The sequence below is a fragment of the Colobus angolensis genome, unplaced genomic scaffold (assembly GCF_000951035.1).
Source record: "Colobus angolensis palliatus isolate OR3802 unplaced genomic scaffold, Cang.pa_1.0 Scaffold32, whole genome shotgun sequence".
NCBI classification, from domain to species: domain Eukaryota; kingdom Metazoa; phylum Chordata; class Mammalia; order Primates; family Cercopithecidae; genus Colobus; species Colobus angolensis.
This window is the reverse complement of record NW_012116488.1, coordinates 10,574,530-10,598,681: the sequence shown is the minus strand read 5'-3', so window position 1 is coordinate 10,598,681 and position 24,152 is coordinate 10,574,530. Positions and strand designations below refer to the sequence as shown.

The window sequence follows — 24,152 nt, the reverse complement described above, 5'->3', positions numbered from 1 at the left end:
CTTGCTCAACTAAGACACAGGGCAAGTTAGAGACATGGGGCTGGGCCCCAGGGCTCCTGATGCCACTCCAGTGCTTCCCCAGGTCACGCCTACAACACAAGGGTGTGTCTGCAGCCTGGCTCTGCCACTGACCACCCATGCAGCCTTGGGCAAGTTTTTTCACTGCTTGGAGTCTCAGCTCCCACTCTGGAGGCTGGAGATACAATGACCTGAGCAGAGGGGAACCATACAGACTGAATGGGACCGTGCACACAGAGCCCTCGGCTTGGGAGGTAGGAAACACTCCTTACACATTAATTACAAGGTCACAGCTGTCCTGATTGGGACTCCAGCCTCATGAGGTGGTTGGATGGCCGAATGGCATCACCTGAGACAAGTCTCCAGGACCCTTGAGTGTCCCTGTCCTCTAAGTAGTCATCTCTGCCTGGTGTGTGAATGCACAGGGCAGGGTGGATGCGGGTTGAGCACTGTATCCTCAGGCAAATCCACGCCCGGCTACAGTCCTGTCCCTGGAATCTGGGACCTGCACATCTTTGGCACCTACCAGCAGGTAGCCGGAGTCCTTCAGCTTGGACTTGTACAGCATCCACTGGTAGCGCAGATCTTCCAGCTCGTCCGAGGTCCCCCTTGCCGGCCCGAGACGAAGGAGGTTCTCAAAGAGATGCTGACCTTCTGGCACCCGAGCCTCCAGCTCCTGGGGGAAGCAGCAGTGTCATGGTGGGGTTTCCAAATGGCCCAGACAGCCCCACCTGGCTGGTAAGGATGGGTCCATCAAATTTCCCTCAACAGATAGGTAGGAAGGGAGGAGGCAGACAGAATCCACAAAGTGGGACTCCCATCTGTGCAATTCAAGCCAAGGCCTAGCCCTTGAACATTCTCAGGAATGTTACAGGATGGCCTCCTGCACGGAACGGGCAGCTGGGCTGCAGACCTCCAGTGGTTACTTCCAACCGTGACATTCTAGGACCAAGTCCTCCAGAGGGCTTGACTAGAGTTTGCCTCATTCTAAAAGCTGTCATTGTCAACATGTCTTTCTGTTGGCATTATGAGCCTGGCAGAGTGGTGTTGGGATGTGCAGACTTTTCTCAGAAAATATAAGTACTGTGTTCCCTTGGGATGGAACCTTTTATTCTCAGGACTCCGGAGAGGTGGTGTGATGGGGCAGTAGCAGCGGGGCTATAAATCCGGGAGCCCAGGTTTAAGTCCTGGCTTTGGATCCTGACTCTGCCCCATCCTACTAGCAAGTAATATGGGACACCTTGCTTAGCCTCTCAGAGCCCGCAGGAACGTATGCTGTACAAAAGCAAGGGGGTTTAACTTGAGTCTCAGCTCCCACTCTGGAGGCTGGAGATACAATGTCATTGTATCATTGTACAATGTCTGGAGATACAGAAAGTCATTTCTGATATGGCTGGAATCGGGTGGTGGTGCGGTTGGGGGAATGAGAGGAGCAGCCAAATATGAGACAGGAGAGGCAGGCAAGGAAGACTTCCAGGTAATGGCCAACTAGATCATTGGGACCAAACCTCTCACTAAGGACAAAATATTTAAAGCATTTTAAAGGCATAAAAGTATTAACAAAAGAATGTGAGGCACACCGGGACACGACTTGGGAAAGAATGAAAACCCAGGGCAGTCAGCGCTGTGTTCAGACCGGCTTTTGTCCACGGAACATTTGCCACTTTGGAGGGAATAGCTGTAAAGCACTTTGCTTTTGGCAGCCTCACTGGGCTGGGGAGACAAAGGTCAAAGTCTGGGCCCTACTGAGGTGGAGATTCTGATAGGATTCATTCACCCTTTTGCTGAGCTCCTAAAGCCTTCACCCTGTAAAAAATGAACCAGAAGTAAACCTGGACCTTGTGGAGACTTGCAGCCCAGTTCAAAGTCATCTTAGTAGACCAGGGAAACTCAAGTCTTGAACTTGGATTTAGTGGTCCCAGAACGAAAGGTCCCTACTTGCCTGGCAGTAGCAAATGAAATAGACTCTGGAGGAAAAGATTATCCTAAATCAAATCTTTTTTTTTTTAAACGGAGTTTCGCTCTTGTTGCTCAGGCTGGAGTGCAATGGCGCAATCTCAGCTCATCGCAACCTCCACCACCCAGGTTCAAGCAATTCTCCTGCCTCAACCTCCTGAGCAGCTGGGATTACAAGCATACACCACCACGCCTGGCTAATTTTGTATTTTTAGTAGATACGGGGTTTCTCCATGCTGAGGCTGGTCTCCAACTCCTGACCTCAGGTGATCCGCCCGCCTCGGCCTCCCAAACTGCTGGGATTACAGGCGTGAGCCACCCCGCCCGCCCGGCCTCTCCTAAATCTTAAATCACTCTTATACATATTTTGGCAAACACAATGTCTAGTACACAAAGCAGCCACACAAAGACACAAGAAACCAAGAGTAAGAACAGGCAGAAATAATATACAACAGAAATATTCATAAAATGCCTTGAGATATTAGAATTATTAGACACAATCTGTAAAAAGCTATGTTTACTATATTCAAATAATTAAAAGATAGGCTTAAAAATTTAAGCAAGCATCTGGAAAGTATGAAAAATGATAGAATTTCAGTTAAGACGGGAGTTATAAAATAAGAAAAAAAAATAAAGGTAAGAAAAATGATAGCCTAGATTATTAAAAGTACCAAAAAGAAGTTCTAGAACTGATAACTACAACAACAAAAGTTAAGAACTCAATAGACATGTGTAACAGAAGATGAAACACAGCTAAAGAGAGAATTAGTAAGCTGAAAGATGGATCAGAAAAACTATCCAGAATGCAACACGAAGAGAGAAAAGGATGAAAAATACACAAGAGAGAGTAAGAGACATAAAGCACACAGTGAGAAGTAGTTACATATGTTTAAATGATATCACAATAGGAGAGGAGAAAGGGAACAAGGTAGAGGTAACATTTTAAGAAATATTGTTAGTAGAAAAAAATCCAAGTAACAAGTGTGGGAATTAAGAGAAAAAAAAATAATGTTAGAGAATTTTCCAGAAAGATCCTAGACCACAGATTCGGGAGTTAAAATGAATCCCAACCCAGATAAATAAGAAGAAATTCAAACCTAAAATTGCAGAAAAATAGGGAAACAGAAGTGAGCTGGAGCCTGGTTGAGAAAGGCCTTGAGTAATAAACTCAGGGGTTAAACTCTATAGTGAAAGGTTTTCATTACGGGGAGGACAGGGTCATATTTGTCATTCTGGCCACAGAATGAGCCATGACCTAGATGGGAACCCAACAGGAAGAGGGGAGGATCCGCTGGGAGGCTACAGCCATAGTCAAGGCCAAAAATGTTAAGTGCCTAAATCAAGACAATGGTAGTGCGAGGAAAGAGAAACACAACCTATCTAGGAGGTGGAATCAAGGAGCTTTAGCAACTGATTAGATGTGAGAGTGAAGAAGACAGAAGAGAAGTGGTAGTACAGCTGCAAAAATGGCTGTGACTTTCCCCATCTCCCTCCCCACAGCCATATCCATACCCACTGCAACATGACTTTGCCATCCCTTCCATCAAGTGGTGGAGTCTGTTTCCCTTTCCTTGACTCTAGGCTGGTTTTGGCAAACAGAATGCAGGGGAATTAATGTTATGCTGGCTCCTAGTCTTGACCTCAAAAGTCTTTGCCTGCTGCTACTGCTCTCTTCCGCCCTGCCTCTGCTATGAGAAGTCCAGGCTGTGCCACAGGAGTATAAGAGATGTGTAGTCCACGTCATTCTCATCTCTAATAGCCCACTAGCCCCCAGAAGTAGAGACACCCAACTGACCTATAACTGATAGCAGACAGACTGCAGGTCCTGCCCGGTTGAGTTCAGCCTAACTTGCTGTGCTTCTGAACCACGGGTTAAATACCTAGTTGTTATTTTCAGCCACAAACTGTTGGGATGGTTTGTCACACAGCAATAGCTAAGTGACACAGGAGTCAAGGGATTAGTGGTGATATTTTCCAAGTAGGGAAATACATAAGCATGCTGAATACATGAATGAATGCCAGAAAAAGTTCTAAAATCTTTGAACCAAAAAAGTATAAAAGCCGTTATCTATACACACGGCAGAACAGCTCACAAACTGTGGGTGTGCTCTTTCTTTTGAAGAGCCCCCTGGTGGCAAATGCATCTGTGAGTGCAAACCCTATGGATGAGGGACCTTTCCTGGGGAACAGACCTGCAGCTTTGATTCTCTGGTCCTCGAGTCCTCGGCTGTAGAAGTCCTCATTGCGATGATTCTAACCAGCTTGGAATTTTCCACCTGCAACCACTGCTCAAAGTTCCTCAGGAGCTGGGAGAAATCTTCATGGCTCCCTTCCTCTTCCTGGAGAAGATTTACCTGTAGGATCACACACGGCCAAAGCATCAGAGGCGAAAGAGGCCCCCGGCCATGTGTCCTGGGAATTCCACCTGAGGCAGAGGGGCAGGGACCAGGACAAGATGCCCAAAGTGGTGACAGGAGAGGCCTGGGGGATGAACAATGAATCTCTACACAACATGGCCACATTTAGGGGCCAAGGACATTCCTCACTGTCCCCTCTCTGGTCCCCTGAGAGGTGACAGAAGCCACCGCCACCTCTGACCAGGGTGACTATACAGATAGTCACCCTTCCACCATGCTTGTCCCCTCGGGGCTCCATGACCAGAGTGATCTGTCTATGATGTAAGCCCATGCAGCTAACTTCCTGGTTCTCCACGTTGCTGCCTCTCACTCCTCCTCAGTGTGACCCAGGAGTCTTGGTTCCACTGCACGTGCTGCCTTCCCTGTCCTCTGAGCCTGGGCCTGGAGACGTGTCTTGGCCCCTCACACTGGCACTCGAATTTCTCCCTCTGCTCTTCACACACACTGTCTCCTCTATTGGGAACACCTCCCTCCCTCCTCTCCTCACTGCCACTCAGCCGCGAAAATTCCGCTGAGATTTCTTATCTTCCAGGAGGGGCTTTCCTGTCCTGGACTTGGGAACTGCTGCAGACTCCCGTGGCCTCTGGCCTGTCTGCCAAGGTGCACCACGTTTTTTTTTTGGCTGCTTTTTTTTTTTTTTTGGAAACCCTTATTTAACTGCCTGTGGATGCCACTCCCTTGCTTCTTTCTTTTCAACAAAGCTCAGTTTGTTTAAGGGCAGTAAAGGAAAGTGATGGGTGAAACAATGTAGTTAGTTCTTTTTTTTTTTCTTTTATGAAACATAGCCATGGCACAAAAATTGTTTGATTTTAGTTTCCATTCTGGGGCCAGAGGAAGTGTCCAGCCCCCATGCTCTCTCCCCTGCAGATGCTACTGCTAGTGGCTCACAGAGGCGAGTATCTCCCGGGCCCAGCGGCACGGGCCTATCCCGAGAGCTTGTTAGAAATGCAGAATGGAACTGTGGGCTCCAGCCAGATCTACGAACTCAGTCTGCATTTTATCTTATTTTATTATTTTTTGTTGATGGATGGATTGATTGAAATGGGGTCTTGCTTTGTCACTCAGGCTGGAGTGCAGTGGCACAATCACAGCTCCCTGCAGCCTCAAACTCCTGGGCACAAGTGATCCTCCCACCTCAGGCCCCTGAGTAGCTGGAACCACAGGTACACACCACTATGTCCAGTTAATTTTAAAATATTTTTTATAGAAATGGGGTCTTGCTATCTTGCCCAGGCTTGTCTCAAACTCCTGACCTCAAGCAATCCTCCTGCCTTGGCCTCCCAAAGTTCTGGGATTGTAGGTGTAGCTCACCATACCCAGCCCAGAACCTGCATTTTAATACAAGGCTGGGTGCCCACTGAAAAGCTCTACACTGGATTCCAAGTTCTCTGAGGGTCGGAAGTGCTACTCACAGCTGTATCCTAGCTCTGAGCACAGTCCTTGGAACAAAGTAGCACTCAGCAAATGGAGGCATGAATGAAAGAATGAATGAGAAAATGAATAATTTGATGTATTTGAATAACAAGGAATAACTTTCTTTTCAACAAAGCTCAAGTTTGCTTAAGGGCAGTAAGGGATGGATGAAACATGGCACAAAAATGTTCCCATCTTGTATGGTTTTGGTTTCCAATCTGGGGCCAGCAGGAAGCTTTCAGCCCCGACACTCTCTTCCCTGCAGGAGCTGCTGCTAGCCTGGCTCTGCAGACTCTGGGATCTCTGAGGTCCTCTGTGGAGCAGCTCTGCTCTTTGGGCCACAGGTGGGGCAGGCTCAAATGAGACAGGATGTGGCCGAGTCCTCAGAGCAGAGCATGTTGCCCCAGACAGGGAGGGGCCTGTGCTGGAGACCCCTACCCATCTCTTGACCTGGGGCCTGGCCCCTTCTCCCACAGGCCTGCTAGACAGACTCACCCGTCGACGATGCCTGGGAATAGGATCCATGGGGTTGATGAGAAATCCTGACTTCGGGATGTTGTTGGTGAAAACCATTTTCTTCCCCGAATCCACTTCCATCCTCTGCAGGTGCCAGTTTCTGATGAGGCTGAGAAGACAAATTCAGCCCAGTCAATGCAGAGATGTGGTGGGAACCCACCAGGACATGGGAAAAGTAATAGAACTGGGGAACCACGGGTGATGAGTCAGTGCCGCCATTGAAGTTTGTCAGAATGTGCCTGAGGCATGCTCACATCCGGTTTCTGACTTTAAACTTGCAGTAACCTGTCATGAAGGTGCATATGCCCACTGATGCAGATGGGGAAACTGAGGCTCAAACCAGTATGGACTGGAGGCTAACTCCTAAGATGGGGACGTTTCCTGGCTCCTCCTGCTCCTGCTAGAATAGCCAACTGGGCCAAAGTGTGAAGGTGCCCAAGGCCCCTAGCTCCACACTGGGCAGCACCCTGGCCATCTGCTCCACGAGCACCTGAGTGCCCCTGAGTGGGCAGAGGCGGTGTCCGAGACAAGGCTCAGAGCCTAGGAGGCACTCTCACCTCAGCAGACTTTCTTCCAGCAGCCTCAAGGCCCGCCATGACTCTGCCAGCTCCCTGAGCTCCTCCTGTACCACAGCAGCACCCTCTGGAGAAGACTTCTCCATCACCAGCCAGCCCTGCGCTTCCACCAGGGACAGCTGAGCCTCCTTCTCCGGGAATTCTGCCACCAGCCTCTAAAGGACACACAGACACACAGACACACACACGGTGAGGGTGGAGGGAGGTTTCTGCTCCTCGGTGTGGGAACGTTGGCCTGTCAAGGCTGCTTCTTTGGGAAGTGGGTGACCACCGCCTTACCTCAAACTCGGCCTCTTGGGACTCAGCATCCCCCGGGCCAGCCTCTCCCCGGTGTGCCTCTAGCTTTTGCGTGGTCACGGCGATCCACTGCCGCAGCTCCAGCAGTTGGTGGCTGAAGGTGCAGTGCTCCTCCACGCTCTGCCGACACCTGTCCACAAGGTCCTGCAGCGTAGCCCGGGGAGCCCAGGGTGCCCTGAGTGCTGTCCGATGGGGAGACCCCCGCACCACCTCCACCCTGCAGGCTCTCACACCTGCTGGGGACCCCAGAGCTCCCCACCAAGTAGCATCACAAAAGGCTGGGCTGGCCCTTCCCTCCGCACAGCACAAGGAATTTACCCTGGGAAGATCAACTCTGGTTTACAGCCTGTCTTACTTTTAGGAAAACGACCAAGTCTAGGTGTGGGTGGGGGAAATCGGATCTCCTGTCCACCACTGATCCAAGTGTAAATTGGCCCAACCACTTGTGGAAACCATGGGTCAAAATCTACCCAAACAGAATGTGGCTGTAGCGGATGGCCCAGCCATTCCATTCCCGGTGCATGCCCCGGAAATGGGAACATATCCTCACCGAGGGGCATATATGTGACAGCCGCGAGCTGGAAACGATCCCAGTGCCCATCGAGAGTGGAATGAATAAATACACGGTGGTATATATTCACATAATGGAACGTTTTACAGCAGCAAGAATGAACAGTCCATAACCACATGCCATGCAGTAGATGAATTTACAACCATCGTGTGGAGAGCTAAAGGCCAGGCACAAAAGAAAACATTCTGTCCAATTCAATTGAAATGAAGGATAACATCAGACAAACCCAAGCTATGTCGCGGGAAGCCTGAAGTCAGAGCTCCCTTGAGGGTCGGGAATGGTGAGCTGGGCGTGACCACAGGCACAGGGGCTTTGGGAGGCTGGTAATATTCTGTGCTTTAGCTGTGTGCTGGTAACACAGATGCATTTAATTTTTAAAAAATTCATCGAGCTGCACACTCAGATATTCGCGTTCAGTCTTTCTTTGTTCTTTTTCCCTGAGTACTGTTTCCTGGGCCAATCTATTGCTCAGCTCTCTGTCCCCAGGAAAGGCGGACACTGTCCCCAAAAGGGCAGCCATTCTCTATGCCCCTGGCCACCCAGCCTGAGACCCGTGGAGCTTTCTTTCCATAGCCGGCCATGAACCAGTCAGACCCCAGGGCCTGCCGTTCCCATTCCAGCTGTGGTAGCTGGATAAGGTCATGGCTCTCTGCAGGGCTACCACAGGCCCTGCCTTCTGCATTCCACAGACACCGGCTGAGACCGCTGGATACCAGGCGCATACCCGGGGCTGGGCAGACTGCTGCCTCTGTCCTCAGTGAACCATCAATGAGGGCCTGAGAAGTTATCTAAAACTCCACTTCTCTGAGATGTCCCTACCACTGTCCCCTCCTGGTCCCTGTGTGCCAACATTAGACCAGACGCCTCCAAGGGCTTCCCGTGCATAGAGCTGTGATCTCCAACATGGGATACCTGCCCCCCAGGGGGACGCAGAGACTGCCTCGCTGTAGGGAAGGACATATTAGATTAACAAGCACTGGGTACCAAAATAATAAAAGGGCAATTTCTCTTTAAAGAAGAATAGAAACAATCAATAAGAGTTGGAATATCATCGTTTGCAACACCTAGTGATCCTCAGTTAATGCTGCTGCTTATAACAACTAATCTAGCCCATCATTTGGATGGAGGTATTAGGAGACTTCTGCTGCTGCTGTGGGTTTCTGCGGGCTCCTGAGGAGTGAGGACAGTGCATCCTATTTCTCTGCTGCCTCGACCTTGAAACTACTCACTGCTAGTTTATTGAATGTAACGAAATGAATTCATCCAGACATCAATCGTCACTTAGACCAACGGGTCTCCACAGGTGGTGCCTTATTTCCCGGAAATTGGTGGGGAGGGTTTGCGGTTGCTGAGATAGAGGTGGTGAGGGTGACACTAGGAGGAGTGAGAGGGATGGGCGCTCGCATTCCACCCTGGGGCGGACAGTCCACCAAAGCAGAACTGGCCCACATCCCACACGATTTTCTCATGTCCTCCTAATATCCACAGCAGGAAAAGATCTGTTTGTCATGACCTGAGCTCAGACTCTCACTCCAATCAACACACAAACACAAAGAAGGTTTTGCAGTTTTAACAAACGTACTGACTTCTCTAGAGCTGCACCCTTTGTGTAAGGGGACGGGAGACTGCTCTTGGCTTTGATCAAAGTTCTATCAAGCGTTATTCACATTTCAGAAAACCACATCACTGAAGGTCGTGATGGCTGTGCCACCTGACACGATGCTGACAGCTGTCATGCAGGGAGGGCACGTTCTGACCCCCTCCTTATGTCTTGAGTGTGGCCATCTGGGAGTACTTACATATTGAAGGACAATATTATATTATAATTATTTCCTTTGATTTCTCTTTTCTATTTCCTGGGTGGGTAACTTATCTTCCCGATGAATTTCGGGAGTGTAAAGAGGAGGTTAGGAATATTTGGTATGAAATAGGGTGTGCCAAGTCAGGTAGCATGGAGAGCTCTCACTGCCTCACTGGGTTTTTTCTTGAGGTGTGAGCGCCAGAGACCCTGCTTTCTACTCCTCAGGGCTTGTTACAAAGGCAGACCCAGGACTGCATCTGAATCAGTGTCACATTGGGGCCTGGAGTCTGCATTTCCACTTGTCCTCAGGGCAGTTTTGAAGGAGCTCCGAGTTCCATCCCCACTGCAGGAAGGGGACTGAATCCTGGGCGAACCCTAGAAAGAGCCAAGGTGGCCACTAGAGGGCACTAGCGACGAAGCTCTTGGCCTCCAGGCCTAGTGCAGGCTGCAGGGGACCCAAGGCTGCCTGTGCTCTGGGCTGCCTAAGGATTCCAGCAGTCTGCTCTCTTCTTTTGCCTCATGGCCCTAATCTCGATAGGTAATTGTGCATTGACTTGTTTGCTTGATGATTAATTGTCCATCTACCCAACTGGGGTGTAACTCCCAGAAGAGCAGGGGCCTGGGCTGTCATGCTCTGCCACCTCCATCCTTAGGGCCACCTAGAACACCGCCTGGCATATGGGAGGTGCTCAATGATTATCTGTTGTATGAATGGGGAAGGTAAGAAAAAAGGGAGAAAGAAAAAAGATAGGTTAGAAGGAACAAAGGCGGGAAGGGGGGAGAAAGGCCCCAGGCGTGTTGGATGACAGGGGTCTGCTCTCTATCAAAGCACAGGCCCTTCTGCCAGCCCCTTACCTCCAGAGACCTCTGCAGGGCCTGGAAGTCGGAGGAAAGCTGGTCCATTTTGTGCTGGTGGTTGGGATTCTCCTGGACCAGAGGCCTCGCAGCCTCCATCTGTGCCCCCAGGTCCAGCCCCTCTTCCTGCAGCCCCTGCAGTAGAGAAGGGAACAGGTAGGCTAATCTTCCCACCTCTCCCTCCCTCCCTCAGGGTGGCTGATCAGGGCGGAGGCTCTGAGTGGGAGAGCCTGGGAGGGGTGACTTCCCCAAGGCGGTGGGGCTCTTTCATACCAGCGGAAGTACCAAGCACATGGCTGGTCTGATGGGCCCACTCTCAGGGCTGGAGAGATTTTAAAAATCAGACACAAATATTCTGGGACACCACGAAAATAAACTCTGCTACAGGCCAGATGGCACCTCCGGAGATAAACTCACACTGGGACTCACAGTTGGCGACCACCTCTCATTGTGAAGAAACATGGCCCAATTTTAGTTTTAAAACCCAAAATGCACTATTTTTTTCTTTTTTTTTGGAGACAGAGTCTTCTTCTGTCACCCAGGCTGGAGTGCAGTGGCACAATGCAGGCTCACTGCGACCTCCACCTCCTGGGTTCAAGCGATTCGAGTGCCTCAGCCACCCGAGTAACTGGGATTACAGATTCCCACCACCACGCCTGGCTAAATTTTTTTGCCTTTTTTGCCTTTTTTTTTTTTTTTTAATTTTTTTGCCTTTTTTTTTTTTTTTAAGTAGAGACAGGGTTTCGCCATGTTGCCCAGGCTAGTCTCAAACTCCTAAAGTCAGGCAATCTGCTCACCTCCCAAAGTGCTGGGATTACAGGCATGAGCCACCGCTCCTGGCCTAAAATGCACTATTTTTAATGTCTTCCAGAGAACACTCTCAATTTGTGAATGAGTTGTGCTTGGGTTTTAAAAAGAAGAACTATTGTATCACATGCATTTTAAAAACCAGCAAGTTCCTTATCCAGCCAACAATGATCAACGGCCAACCTACTTATAGTCCACGCTTCAGAACATTTATTCTTAATCCCAAAGTTGGTTGAACTGAACACCTGGACTCATTAAGAATACTTAGCAAAGCAATTCTAAAAACAAATACCAATGTTAGACTTTGGAACTGAGGAGTAAACAAAAAGACAGCTTGTCATTTTGCTGAGCTCAAGACTCAGTTGTTTGAGGTCAGGAGCCATCAGATAAATAAGCAGAGGTTCTGTTGAGATGAAAGGTCAGATCTCAACTAAGGGTCTAAATTTCTGGCTCACGGCAGCTGTTGCTTTGCTGGTTACTGCTAGACGAAGAAGCTGCTTCCGGGTGCAGCTGAGTGCCTGGGCAGGACTGATTCAGGCCTCACAGACCCCTCACCTGTAACCTTGAGAGCTGGGCCTGTTTTCCAGGAAGGTCCCTCTGAAGCTCCTTCTCAGCTTGGACCCTGACTTGGAGGTCCAAGAGCTTCCTCTGCAGGGGCTCGAAAGCCGCTCCGAAGTCTTTGTGCTGAGCGAGCAGGCTCTGCAGAGACACAGGACAGCGTGCACCTTAAGAGCGTTCCTCATGGGCACCGTGTTGTGAGACCTGACCTGTGCAGCCAGGCTGCTCTTGGCCTCGGCCAGCTCGTGCTCACCAGGCACCGCCCGCTCCAGGAAGCCTGCCCTGAGCCCTGATGGAGTTGGGTGCCTCTCCTTAGAGTCACCATAGTGTCCTCACAGAACACTTTGGCCACATCCCTCTAGAACTGGGGCAAACTATACCCCTCCACCCACCGACCAAATCCCACAGGAGGCCTGTTTTTGTAAATAAAGTTTTATAGGAACCCAGCCATGCCCATACATTTACAGCTGTGTTCATGCTGCAGTGGTGGCACTGAGGAGCTGTGACAGAGACGGCCTGCCCTGCAGACCCTAAAACCTTCACTATCTGGCCCTTCACAGAAACAGTCTGCCAACCCTTGCCGTAAAACAGCACTTCGATGTCTTCCAGTAATTGCCTATTTATTTGTGTCCACCAGCAAGCTGTGAGTGTTTGAGGGTGAAGACCTTGGCTTCCTTTCTTCATCCTCCCAGCTGCTAGAACTGCACCAGGCCCTGCAGATGGCAGGAACATGCATGGGAGCTAAAATCACGGACTGGGTCCTGGCTGTACCCCATATGGACCAGGAGCCACCTTCTTGACTATCCTGCTTCAGTGGCCTCGTGTGTAAAACAAGAAAAATAACAGTACCTCCCTCATAGTGCTCTTACATGGATTCGATAAGATCAAGGATCTGGAGCTCTTAGCAACGCCCTGGCCCATAGCCAGTGCCCCATAGATCACAGTTATTATTGTCATTATCATTAGACGCTCAGCAAACATTTGTTACCTAAAAGAATAAGCTGTCCACAATGTGCCAGGCCATGTCATTGATGTAGAGTAGTCATTTTGAAATGTGTCGCTAATATGAGCTTCCAGCTCCAGGGTGGTTTAAATTTTACAAGGGCTTTTATCGCCATTTTCTTATTTGACCCTCCGGTCACTCTCTGCAGAAGACTGGACTGGATTCAATTTGATAGCAGGGGGTTTGGGGACAGGGCTGGGAGGCAGACAGGTGGTGGCTAGGAAGCCAGTTAGAGGGAGCGTGCAAGAATCCTGCCCAGTTTACACACGAGGAGCCTGAGATTGTCCGGGACAAAGGGATACACCCAGGGCCACACAGTGGCAAGTGGCAGAGCTGAGTTTAGGACATAGGGCCATCTGCCTCCCCAGCGGGTGCTCCAGCCCCGTGGCCAGGCCGAGTCCTGAGCAGACGCCCCGTGCTACACACCTGCAGTTTGCTTTTCCTTTGCAGAAGGCTGTTATGCAGCAGGTCTCTGTCCCTCACGGAACCCGCCACCTGCTCCAGGAGTGCCGTGGCTCTCTCCTGGCCAAAGACGCCAATCAGGAGGTCTTTCTTCAGCTGCAGCATTGTCAGCGGCTCTTTCAGGCGGGAGCTTTCCATCAGGGCCGCCTGTGGGAGACAAGACTTCTGTGAACCGCAGACCGGGCAGGACACAGCTCAGAAACAGAGCCAGGGGCACAACTGTTCTGGTTGCAACTGCTTAGGAAGCTTACCTTTGTGCAGGTATCTGAGGAAGCAGCAAACTCAAGTAGAAACAAAATGAGCTGGCAGGAATGCGCTGGCAAGGCCCTGAGTTTCGGGGTCAACTTTGATTCCTCTCTCGCCTCCCACATCTGTCTTGATACTCAAGCCTGAGTAATATCCACCTCCTACAGGCCTCAGAAGTCTGTCTCCTCTCCATGGCCTCTGCCCCTGACTGCCATGCACCCTCAGCCTTGGGCACCTGGACCACACAGCTCCTAAATGGCTGCTGCCTCCCAGTTAGTTGGCTCCCCACCACCGACCCACCACATTGCAGCAGAACCCAGACCCAGCCAGCTTGATCCTGTACTCAGTGATCCCCCATCACCAGTAATAGTGGATGCACCCCCCAGCACTACCTGCAACAGTGTTTTGGACATTTCGAAGGGAGCTACAGGCCTGTAGGAGCATGATCAGAGAGAATTCAGGAAGGCTTCCCAGAGGAGGTGATACTCAGCAGACTGCTGATATGCAGGAGTTTGCCAAGCAAAGAGGAGAACTAAGGGGGCTCAGAAGCCTCCTGTAATGGCAGCAGGCTGCCATACAGCCTGAACTCTGTACAGCCCAGACCCTACCTCCTCCAGGAAGCCTTCCCTGACCCCATTCCCAGCCTACACTCACTCTTCTTGCCCCAAAAGCCCTGCAACTCTTAGAGCCTGAACCAAGCCTCTGGCTCCTGTTGCCTCTCCAGCTGTTTCAGGTAAGCACCTCTTGCATTTCTAATCAAGAGTCTGGGGTTCTGGACGTCAGAGGTTTTGTCTTTGGCCAGAGTTCTTTCATTTCATACCTGATGATGTTGCTGAGAACCCGCTCTCAGACTTAAAACACTGAGCTAGGCACAGGGTTGGGAGAGAAAGAACAAAGATTCCAACCCAGGTAAATCATTTCAGTACAGGACAGAAAGTGGTCATTCTTTAAGCAAAGCTGGAGCTAGTGCCGTGGGAGTTCAAGGCAGAGGTGGACACTCCTGGTTGGGGAAATCGAGTACTACTTTGGAGAAGGCAGTACTGATGACAGGCCTTGAAGGGTAGGTGTTTCTGGAAGAGGCAGTGTAGCCACAGCTGATACAGCTGTACTGGCATGACCTGCAAACCAGGGCATCTAGCTTGTGTTCAGCCACACAGAGGTCAAGCCTCTCACTGTAGGGGAGTCACCTTTACCCCCTTTTCACCAAGCTCAGGCACAATATTATGGGAGTTAAGAGTTTAGGCTGGGGAGTTGAGATCATGAGTCTGGATTATGTGCTGGTTGGGAAGCTAGGGGCAGTTCTGAGCCTCAGTTTCCTCTTTTGTCAAATAGGTTCCCTGGCTCTGATCCCTCATCTGCAAAACAAGGAAGATCATGGTAGAAATGGAAAAAAACTACAGTGCATAGATATTCAAAATATGTGAATTATGACAATAAAAAATCAGAAACAACCTAAGCCTCTAATTGTGGAAACATTAAATTATGGCATACTCCAAAATAGAATATTATCCAGCCATTGAAAATGATCACTTTTATTTGAATAATTTTAAATGATGCTAAGAACGAAAGCTCAAATGTGTGGAGTGAGAATATCAGAATATACAATTATAGAACTTGATCCCAAATACATAAACATTGTAATTAAATCTTCTGTCTCTTGGTGACCATATCTCATGGAAATATCTAAATGGATTTAATCAGATATAAAGGACAGATTTGGGATCTTCTGATCTAAAATTGAGGTTTGTGGCACATATGAAATTCACTCCAGGATGCCCTGACGAGTACCTAGAAAAGATGTCCCACCATCCTTTGGAGCATGGGGCTGGAAGAAGAGGCCCCCTGGACCCTTGGAAAGAAAGGCCATGCCCTGCAGCTTAAAAACTATTAAGAGAGGTCTGGCGCAGTGGCTCACGTCTGTAATTCTAGCATTTTGGGAGGCTGGTGTGGGCAGCTCACTTGAGGTCAGGAGCTTGAGACCAGCCTGGCCAACATGATGATAAAACCCCGAGTCTACTAAAAGTACAAAAAATTAGCCAGGCGTGGTGGTGCATGCCTGTACTTGGGAGGCTGAGGCAGGAGAATCTCTTGAACCTGGGAGGCGGAGGTTGCAGTGAGCCGAGATCGCGCCACTGCCCTCCAGCCTGGGTGACAGAGCAAGACTTCGTCTCCAAAAAAAAAAAAAAAAGCCATGAAGAAAGGAAACAAGTTATTGGCCCAACATAAGCCCGAAGCGGAAAATCACAAGGGTAGACGTTTCAAAATGCAGGCACATGGCCAAGTAGTGCACCCAAGGGTGAGCAGGGGCCAATCCTGGTTATTGGTTCTCCCCAGTAATACCAAGGTGGCAGAAAAAGCGATGGAGCAATTGCCCCAACATGTTCATCCCTATGGCTTGTGGGATAATGGGAGCTTTTCGTTTTCTTCTTCACATACCTTTACACTCTCCAAGTAGGTGTGCCTTTTATGATCAGAATGATTATACATCGCACACACGTTTGAGCCTTTTCCCACTCTTTGTGTCTAACAGTCTCTAGACACAAAATCATTTTATGCACTTCAGAGTTCAATGATGTCAGAGACAGTATGTACAGGCATACTGGGGACACTGTGATGGTGGACATCATGGCAGATGCTGTCTTCTGCTCATCCCACCGTCATTCCTCCTTCTCGCTTCCCAAACAACCAGCATTTTGGGAGGCAAAGTGCTCAGTTCCGGGGCACTGAGTCTAATTGGTACAAACCAGTTATGGTAATCCCATCATCCTTGCTGGTGATTGGGCCAGGAATAATCATATGACCTTGACCAGCCAATGAGATGTAAGGGGAGTGTGCAGGAGTCAGGAGGATTTGAAAGGCGGAAGTGGAGGTGGAGAGAGCCCCGTGCACCCGCGGCTCCATCCGGAGCCATTTGTTATTCATGGGAGATGCATGTTTGGAGCCACAGCAGCCATGCTGGGGCCATGAAGGGAGACCTGGCTTAGGCTTACAAAGGGCTTGGTCCTGGTGACACCACTGAGCTATGGCCTGGCACCCTGGACTGCCTGAATGTCCCTGTTTTAAGATACCACCGGTCAGGTCAGGTTTCCTGCCGCTTGCAGCCGCAGTAAAGGCAATGGCCTGATAACGCTGCTCTCTCAGGACTGCTGATGCCTCCACCTGGTAGGTGCTTGCGGGTGGGGAGCGTCCCTGCGGAGCCCCGGGTTAACCCAGAGCCGAGCTGACCTTTGTCACTGTAACAAGCAAGCATGGACACTTCCTGTGCACCAGGACTCAGCAGACCAGGCGCAGTGAGCTCTCCCCAGATATCCGGAGGACCCGGCAATGGGCCTTGCCCTGGGAGAGAGGCTGAAACACCATGCCCCGCCAGTGGCCCACCCCAGCCACACCCAGTTGGCAGGACCACGGTTACCTCGATCTGGGGTAGGAAGGTGTGAAGGGAAGGCAGGTCCTGCAGGCTGGCAGTGACCTCCAAGAGCCGCTGGGCCAGGGCCCTCCACAGCTGCAGATCCTGCAGAGGCCGCTGGAAGTGCTGCCACAGCTCCACCCCCGCGGCATTGCGCAGCCTGGCACTCTTCCCCTTCAGGCTGCAAGGAGCGTGGAGGGAGAAAACGAGGGAGGAGAGAGAGTGGGTTCAGTCCAGGGATGAGGCCTCCACCAAGACCCTCAAGAGGCCCAGGGTGCACTGCTCCCAGGGTGAGCCTTCTCCTATCTCAGTTGCTGGGAGTGTCTGCAGCAGTAGACCCAAGATGTTGCTGGAAGGGACTCTGGTTAATATCACTATGAAAAGGCATCAGCAGCAGGCCTGGGGTCTTCATCAGCAGGAAGATCCTGAGGACAGACACCAGGGCTCCTTGGGACCTGTAGGCTCTTATATAATTTACATTCATGGGCCAGATACGGTGGCTCACACCTGTAGTCCCAGCACTTTGAGAGGCCAGAGCAGGAGGATCACTTGAGGCCAGGAGTATGAGACTAGCCTGAGCAACATAGCAAGACCCCATCTCTACAAAAAAAAAATTTAAAATTAGCCAGGCATCATGGTGCATGCCTGTAGTCCTAGCTACTCGGGAGGCTGAGGTAGGAGGATTGCTTGAGCCCAGGAATTCGAGGTTGCAGTGAGCTGTGATTGCACCACTACACTCCAACCTAGGTGACAGAGCAACACCTGTCTCCAAAGTAAATATGTAAATAAATAAGAGGCATGAGTGTTCTCTGATTCTATAGTAGGTATAAAGAGCTGGGAGTTTGGAGCCAGACAGGCCAGCTATGTGACCTTAAGTGGTTCAATATTAATAAGCCTCAGTTTTCTCACCTATGAAATAGGCAACACAGTGTCCCTCGCATATAATCATGTTAAGTGTTAGATGAGATGACACATGGAGACGTTATTCTTCCAGTAACAGAAGAATAATTAATTCAGACTGGCCCTCCCACTGAGTACAAAAACAAAAGGCAAACAAAAAAATTGCTTGATCAAAGTGTTAAAAAACAAGTAATAAAAATGTGAGTCTAACATCCAAAGCTGCTTTGACCCTGAGGGCACTTGCCAATCTGGAAGAAATAGCTGCAAAACTGAGTTAGGGTTTTGGCAGCCTCTCAGGATAAGAGTCTATCAAAAATGGGCAGATTCTGAAAACAGCACCTCACATGAAGCTGGGATCGCAAAGGTCCATGCCCTCAGGATAAAAATGCACTGCAAGCAAGTCAGTCCAACAGACAGATAGCCCAGCTGCATGACCAGGGAATACAAGCCTTGAAGATAAATTATGGAGACCCTAGACTAGTCCCGCCTGCCCCCAGGCATCTGGCAGAAGCAAACAAAACCCTTTCTTGAGTAAGATAACGTCATTCTAGGCCCATTTAATTTCTACAAATAATTTTTCAAACACAATGTCCAGCACCAAGTCATAGGAAACCAGTACCTGAAACCTCAGTGAGAGAGACCAGAGAGGAAGACCCTTGGCCACTCTGTTTCCCTGCCTGCTTCATGCACAGGAAATTCAACCCCCCAACCCCAGTCCTACCCCTACTTTAGCATCCCATGGGGGATCCAGGCCACTGCCCCAGTTTTATAGATGTGGGCCTGAGCATGCTGTGGGATGAGAGATACACGGCAAAGAAGGAGCTCGCTTCGTTCATTCTGAAAGAGCTCCCTGCACCAGGCAGAGGTAGAAGACGCGCGACAGCTGTGTGGACAGTTGTACCATGTTCAGAACACCTCGGAGGCTCATGCAGTGAAGACAGGTAACAGATTTCAAATCAACACTTGGCTCAGTTCTGCACAGGGAGGATACAGGGCTGCTGCTTTTGCTACAACTAGGAAGCTGGAAGGTCCTGCTGTGCCTGAGCCCAGGGGCTGAGGGGGCAGGTGGAGGCTGGTCTGGAGACGGCTCGGATGTTGAAGTCAGCATCCGAAGGCCCGGGAATGGAGTCTGGCTATTGAAAAGTCCTCCCTTTGTGCCGTCACCCCTCCCCAGTGCTAACCTGCATAAAGAGTCATGACAGGATGGGTGGCTCAGCCACTAGTCTGGATAAATGCAAAGTTCAGGCCTCTTTCTGGGAGCAAATGCAAAGCAGTCAAATGGGACAGTGTCTGAGCCAAGACAGAACCTGCAAAAGCCAGTCGTTGAGAGGTGCAAAGAATGATTTAGAAGTTACTATGTTGCAGGAGAAAGCAAGCCTGCTTTCTGGAGATGGGGAAATGTGGGTTCCAGCACACCCTGAGTCCCACCGCCCTTAGCCTTCCCAGATACCTCTGATACTCCTGGATGGCAGCGACGACACTGTCAGAGAGTTGCTTCAGGTCATGGGGGAAGACGATGAGCTCCTTCAGCTGGGCTTGCAGCCGGTCCACCCGGGGCTCCTCTGAGGCCAGCGCCGCCCGTGTTGCCTGCAGCACATGACGATACCACAGCAGGAGGATGAGGCTCCTCAACAGGGTAAGTGTGTGTGTGCAGGGGGGTGACCGTGGCCAGTGGGGGTGGGCCAGGCTGGGCAGAAACTGTCACCAGGGGCAGGAACTTGGGTCCCACTCTTAGCTCAGTCCCTGTCCTCCCATCTCCAGCTCCATGACCTGGAACTCAGCCTTTCCTGTCTGTTGCTGGGCTACAGTTCTGCTCTGTTTTATCCCCTACCTCCCAGCATTGCCATGGCAAAGCTTGGAACCTAATGATACAAATAACTAATACTCAAGGGACACCAATGCCAGGCTGAGCGCCCTGGGTGTCCCGTTCGTTTAAGCCTCGCAACAGTCCTGAAAGTCTAGTCTCTGTGTCCCAATGTTATTTACAAGGAAACTTGGGCTAAGAGCTCTCTGATGGTTGCAGAGTCTGCAGATGGTGGACCCGACATCAGAGCAGCGCCTCTTCATGCCTCTAAAGGTGCTTGTGAACCCGGTTATTATTCTCGGCAGGCCTAGAAAATATTTGCATGGACTATTCCTAAGTTGCTTCACTTCAATGTGTGCAGACACTCCAGACACAGCCTTTCCCTGCTGTCCTGGGAAGTTCTGCATTTGACCTTGATCTGCAGGACTCCCAGTCCCTTGCTTGGTCCTGCTTAGTAGGAAGCAAGATGGGGTAGTGGAAAGTGCATGGGCTTTACCACAACACAGAGCTGGCCTGGACACCCACCTCTGTCTTTTCCTAGCTGTGCACTTTGGACTGTTTCCTCATTGATAAATGGGGTCACTTTCACCAACCACATGGGTCGGGTGATATTGACAAGGCACTTGGTACAGAGCAGGGGTACATTGGTCCCTCCCCATCCCCAGCTCCCTCAATCCCAGGAGGCAGCCTCGTGCTTCTGCCCTTCTTGACTATCCCGACCTCTGCTCGACCCTTCATTCACGAGGAACCAGGGGCAGCTCCAGTTAGGCTTAGCCTGGGGTGACCCATGGATGAACAGGGTTTAGAGGATTAAGCTCAAGGGAGAAAGCACAAATAGAGGGAAGGATTTTAGGCAGTGGCTGGGGCAATACGGGCATAGCGGCTGCCACTATGTAGGCAGAAGGACACAGAATCTGCCCAGCCAGCCCTGTTCATTCTCAAAAATATTCCTATCGCTATTCAATTAGTTAGGAAATGTAATGACGTCTATGAAAGTTTTCACAGACCAGACACGGTTGGTTTGTGGGAACTGGCAGGTTGAAAATCATTCATGAAGAAGCCCGGCATATCAGTGGTCAGGAAAGCTGGCTGGCCAGCAGGAATTCAGCCAAAGAAGGGCAAGGGTGCAGAGGGGCTGCCCCTGGAGAGAGGCCTGTCCAGGCCACTGGAAGGCCCATCATCAGCTTGAGGCAGTACAGGAACACCCAGGGCCCTCATTCCTGGGAAGGACGCTGCCCCATGGCTGGGTGGTCTGGCTAAGCATGACCTTTCTCTAGGCTCAGTTCCCTCCTTGTAAAAATAAGACCGCATCCCTTCCAGCTCTGACATGCCGTGCTGGGACCTATACTGTTATCAGGTTTAGTCTGCTGATTCCTTGGGAGGCTCAGGAGGGTGGACCCTGCCAGGTAGTTGCATTTCCTGACCTGACACTGGATAAGCCACAAATCCACCCTGACTTCAACGTTCAATGAAAACAGTCTCCCTGAAACAGACGAGGGTCCTGTTCTGGTCAGCAGAGGGATAACGCAAGTCATACCCAGCTCTCTGCTCTCTCAGGAGCATTCCAGGGTTGCAGTCCCGGAGGGGACAGATCCACTGATGTCTGGATTCCTGGTCTGTTCCTCTTGCTATGTTAATTTTCTAGAACTGGGAGCCTGAGCTGGCCCACTGGTTGGAAGCATATGACCTTTAGTCAGATTACCTGGGTTCAAGTTAAAATCCCTATCTCCACCTATTGGATATATAACCACGGGCAAGTCTCCTAGCCTCTCAGTGCTTCATTTCACACATAACAGAAGTTAAAGTAATTTTCCCAAAGCCACTCGGTTAGCAAGGAGAGAAACTAGGACTTAAACCCAGCTAGTCCGGCCCCAAAGTCCCCATCCCTCACCACTGTGCCATACCACCTCCAACGAGCATTGAGGCACACAGTCCTAAAGCGGGGGGGGACAGTTCCTTTTGCAGGAAGGTGATCACTGCAGGGTAACCTGTTCTGCTACAAGATCGAACGAGAAGACAGCCCTGAAGAATACGTGCCCTTTGTTTCTCCCTACAAAAAATACTGTTGCGTATGGGCAAAGATTAGAAGGAAGAGGAAAAATATAACAACAGTGGCAGAGTGCAGGTAAGACCTGGGATGACTTCCCCTGGAGATATCGCCTCTCATGGAGTCGTATCCTGAGTTAACAATATATACAGACAGAGGTGGGGAGGGCCGTTGCTTATTATTTTAAAACTCTCTTTATCCACAAGTCAAGCTTCGGTTCGTATACCTGCAGGGAGGGGTGGGGAGCCTCTGATGGGATGTCGTGTCTGGTCTGGGAAGCACCCCCGCCACTGTGGGCCTCTGCTGCTTGGCCTCCTAGAGGCCCATGTTTGTTCCCCGTCATCTCCACACTAAGAGTTTTCCCTTCTGATCCAATATTCCCTGTTCCACGCAGAGGAAGCCCACATGTTATCCCACCACTGGGCAAGAGACTAGCTTTGAGGCCCAACCCTGGCTGCCCAATCCACCTCTGCTGTTATTTCTTCACAGACCCACCATGTGACTCTAGGGATGTTGGGGGGAAAAAAATCTCTGCAGGCCCTAGCTTCCTCCTCCAGAAAATGGGGATAAACGTCCAACTTGTCTACTCCCCGCTCAGGGAGCTGAGATATCAAGAATCCTGGAGAAGCAGAGTGAGTGTGTTCAGGGCTCAGCCCGATTATCCATCACAGAGGAGGTTTAAGTGCCAGGACCCTGGGGCATAGACCGCAACCCGGGCTCCATGACTCGGCCAAGCACGCTTACCGAGTAGCGTCTCCAGTGGGCCACCAGCTCATCCTCAGTCCCCGCCTTCGCCGCAGGCTGCAGGCCCTCCTGGGCCAGCCTCTGCAGGACCATCCTGAACTCGCTGAGCTCAGCCTCCAGCTGCTTAATCTGCTGCTCAAAGGCTCCCCTGGACTGGAGTAGACCCCGCAGCCGCTCCTCCTCCTCCTCCCAGAGGGCGTGCAGCTTCTCCAGAACTTTCCTCATCTCTTCCAGTTCTCCGGTGATCTTCTCTGCACCCAAAGGAGAGGTGTTCCGAATGACGCCCACAGACTGCTCCTCCAGCCTCTCCAGAGACTGCTCGCCCCTGGGAAAATCTTTGGCAATGTCCTGAAGAGGGTAGAGGGAGTGAGGGAAAAACAGGCAGGGAAAAAGAAAACAGTTGGTGCATCTTCCAGAGCAGATCTAGGACTGCCCTGTAAAACACTGATTCCCGGAGTCCCGTGTTAGAGCCAGAGGGGCCTTCCTAAGGGCTGGACTGTCTGCCTTAAGCAGCGTGGACGCACCACCTGAGAACCTTATTCCTTCCCCATTAGTCTTTTTTAAGTCGTTTGATTAAGTCAAGGAGAAAGTCTCTGTTGGGTGCTTCTGTCTTGAACACTTTCTGACATTTGTTTATCTTCCTTTCCATGCCTTCAGCTGGAAACAGTGTGGAGCCAAATAGAACCAAATGGCTCCGTTCGGTTTCATTGCATTTATTTGTGTGGTTATCTACCTATTTGGAATCAGCACCATCTTTTCCATTTATGACAGTGGTACGTTTTCTTTCTAAATAAATAATCATCAGGTTTTTTTTTTTTTTAAAAAAGAGTCCATTTAAATACAAATATTAAAGAAATAGTTCAGGTACTGCACAGTTGTGGCAAAATTTATCAAGTGATTCTTGAATTATTAAAGACACTCTACCCACTCACTTTATGGAGGGAGTCAGGTGCTCACTGAAAGTCACACAGCAGGTGAAAAGTGGGGAGCCCACTTCTCCCGAAGGCAGACCAGGTGCCTGCACCACGGTTCTTCTCCCTTGGCACCATTGCCACGTGGGCTGATTGCTCTGTGCTGTGTGGGGCTGTCCTGTGCACTGTACGGTGGTTTTGCAGCACCCCTGGTCGCCACCCAGATGCAGCAGCAGCATCCACCCCCTCTACTGTCTTAGGACATTGCCGAAGATTTTCCTCGGGACGAGGAGTCTCTAGATACTGCCAAATGCCCCCCATTTGAGACCACTGGCCTAGACCGTGCTTCTGTGGTCCTGGGTTTCCAAATGCTCTGCTGGCCAGGGATTTCCATAAAGCCTCTGAGGACCTAAGCGTTTAGACTAGATTCCACGCTTCTCCTCACGGGGGTCTGTGGGTACTTATATATTCTGTGGCACTGAGCACTGTCCTATTAAAGAAACTGCCATAGAATCCAGCCTCTGTGAGTGTCCCTAGGGTCCCTCTGGTTGAGACACAGCTGGGGATTACCTGCAGTGTGGAGAGGCGCTGCGTGATGGGCAGCTTGCATTTCCGCCCGAGGCAGCCATTCACCTTCTCCACCACCGCCTTCAGCCACAGTTGGAACTCGTCCACGCCTGCCTGGTACTCCTCATGCTCCCGGGCCACCTGCTCCAGCAGATCTACCCGGTCCTGCGGGAGGAGGAGAATCACCAGCCATGAGGGTCCCCAGCCCAGACAGCCCAAAGACCAGAAAACCCGTAGCCTGCCTGTGTGTGTGTGTGTGTGTGTGTGATTGTGTGTGT

General features: G+C 50.6%; 1 protein-coding gene across 2 annotated transcripts in view; it reads right to left on the bottom strand.

Annotated features, from left to right (window-relative positions):
* The window catches only part of SYNE3 (spectrin repeat containing, nuclear envelope family member 3), a 55,796-nt gene that overhangs the window by 13,727 nt on the left and 17,917 nt on the right, over window positions 1–24,152 (bottom strand). The window contains exons 4-15 of one of the 2 annotated variants that reach the window (XM_011951514.1): window positions 23,878–24,039; window positions 22,397–22,744; window positions 19,252–19,388; window positions 16,908–17,082; window positions 13,214–13,396; window positions 11,782–11,925; window positions 10,420–10,554; window positions 7,175–7,336; window positions 6,878–7,050; window positions 6,300–6,429; window positions 4,167–4,328; window positions 545–694 (exon numbers count right to left, since the gene is read on the bottom strand). In XM_011951514.1, the coding sequence (XP_011806904.1) occupies window positions 545–694; window positions 4,167–4,328; window positions 6,300–6,429; window positions 6,878–7,050; window positions 7,175–7,336; window positions 10,420–10,554; window positions 11,782–11,925; window positions 13,214–13,396; window positions 16,908–17,082; window positions 19,252–19,388; window positions 22,397–22,744; window positions 23,878–24,039 (2,061 nt within the window). The remainder of the gene's footprint in view (window positions 1–544; window positions 695–4,166; window positions 4,329–6,299; window positions 6,430–6,877; window positions 7,051–7,174; window positions 7,337–10,419; window positions 10,555–11,781; window positions 11,926–13,213; window positions 13,397–16,907; window positions 17,083–19,251; window positions 19,389–22,396; window positions 22,745–23,877; window positions 24,040–24,152) is intronic. The other variant, XM_011951515.1, reaches the window with a different exon arrangement.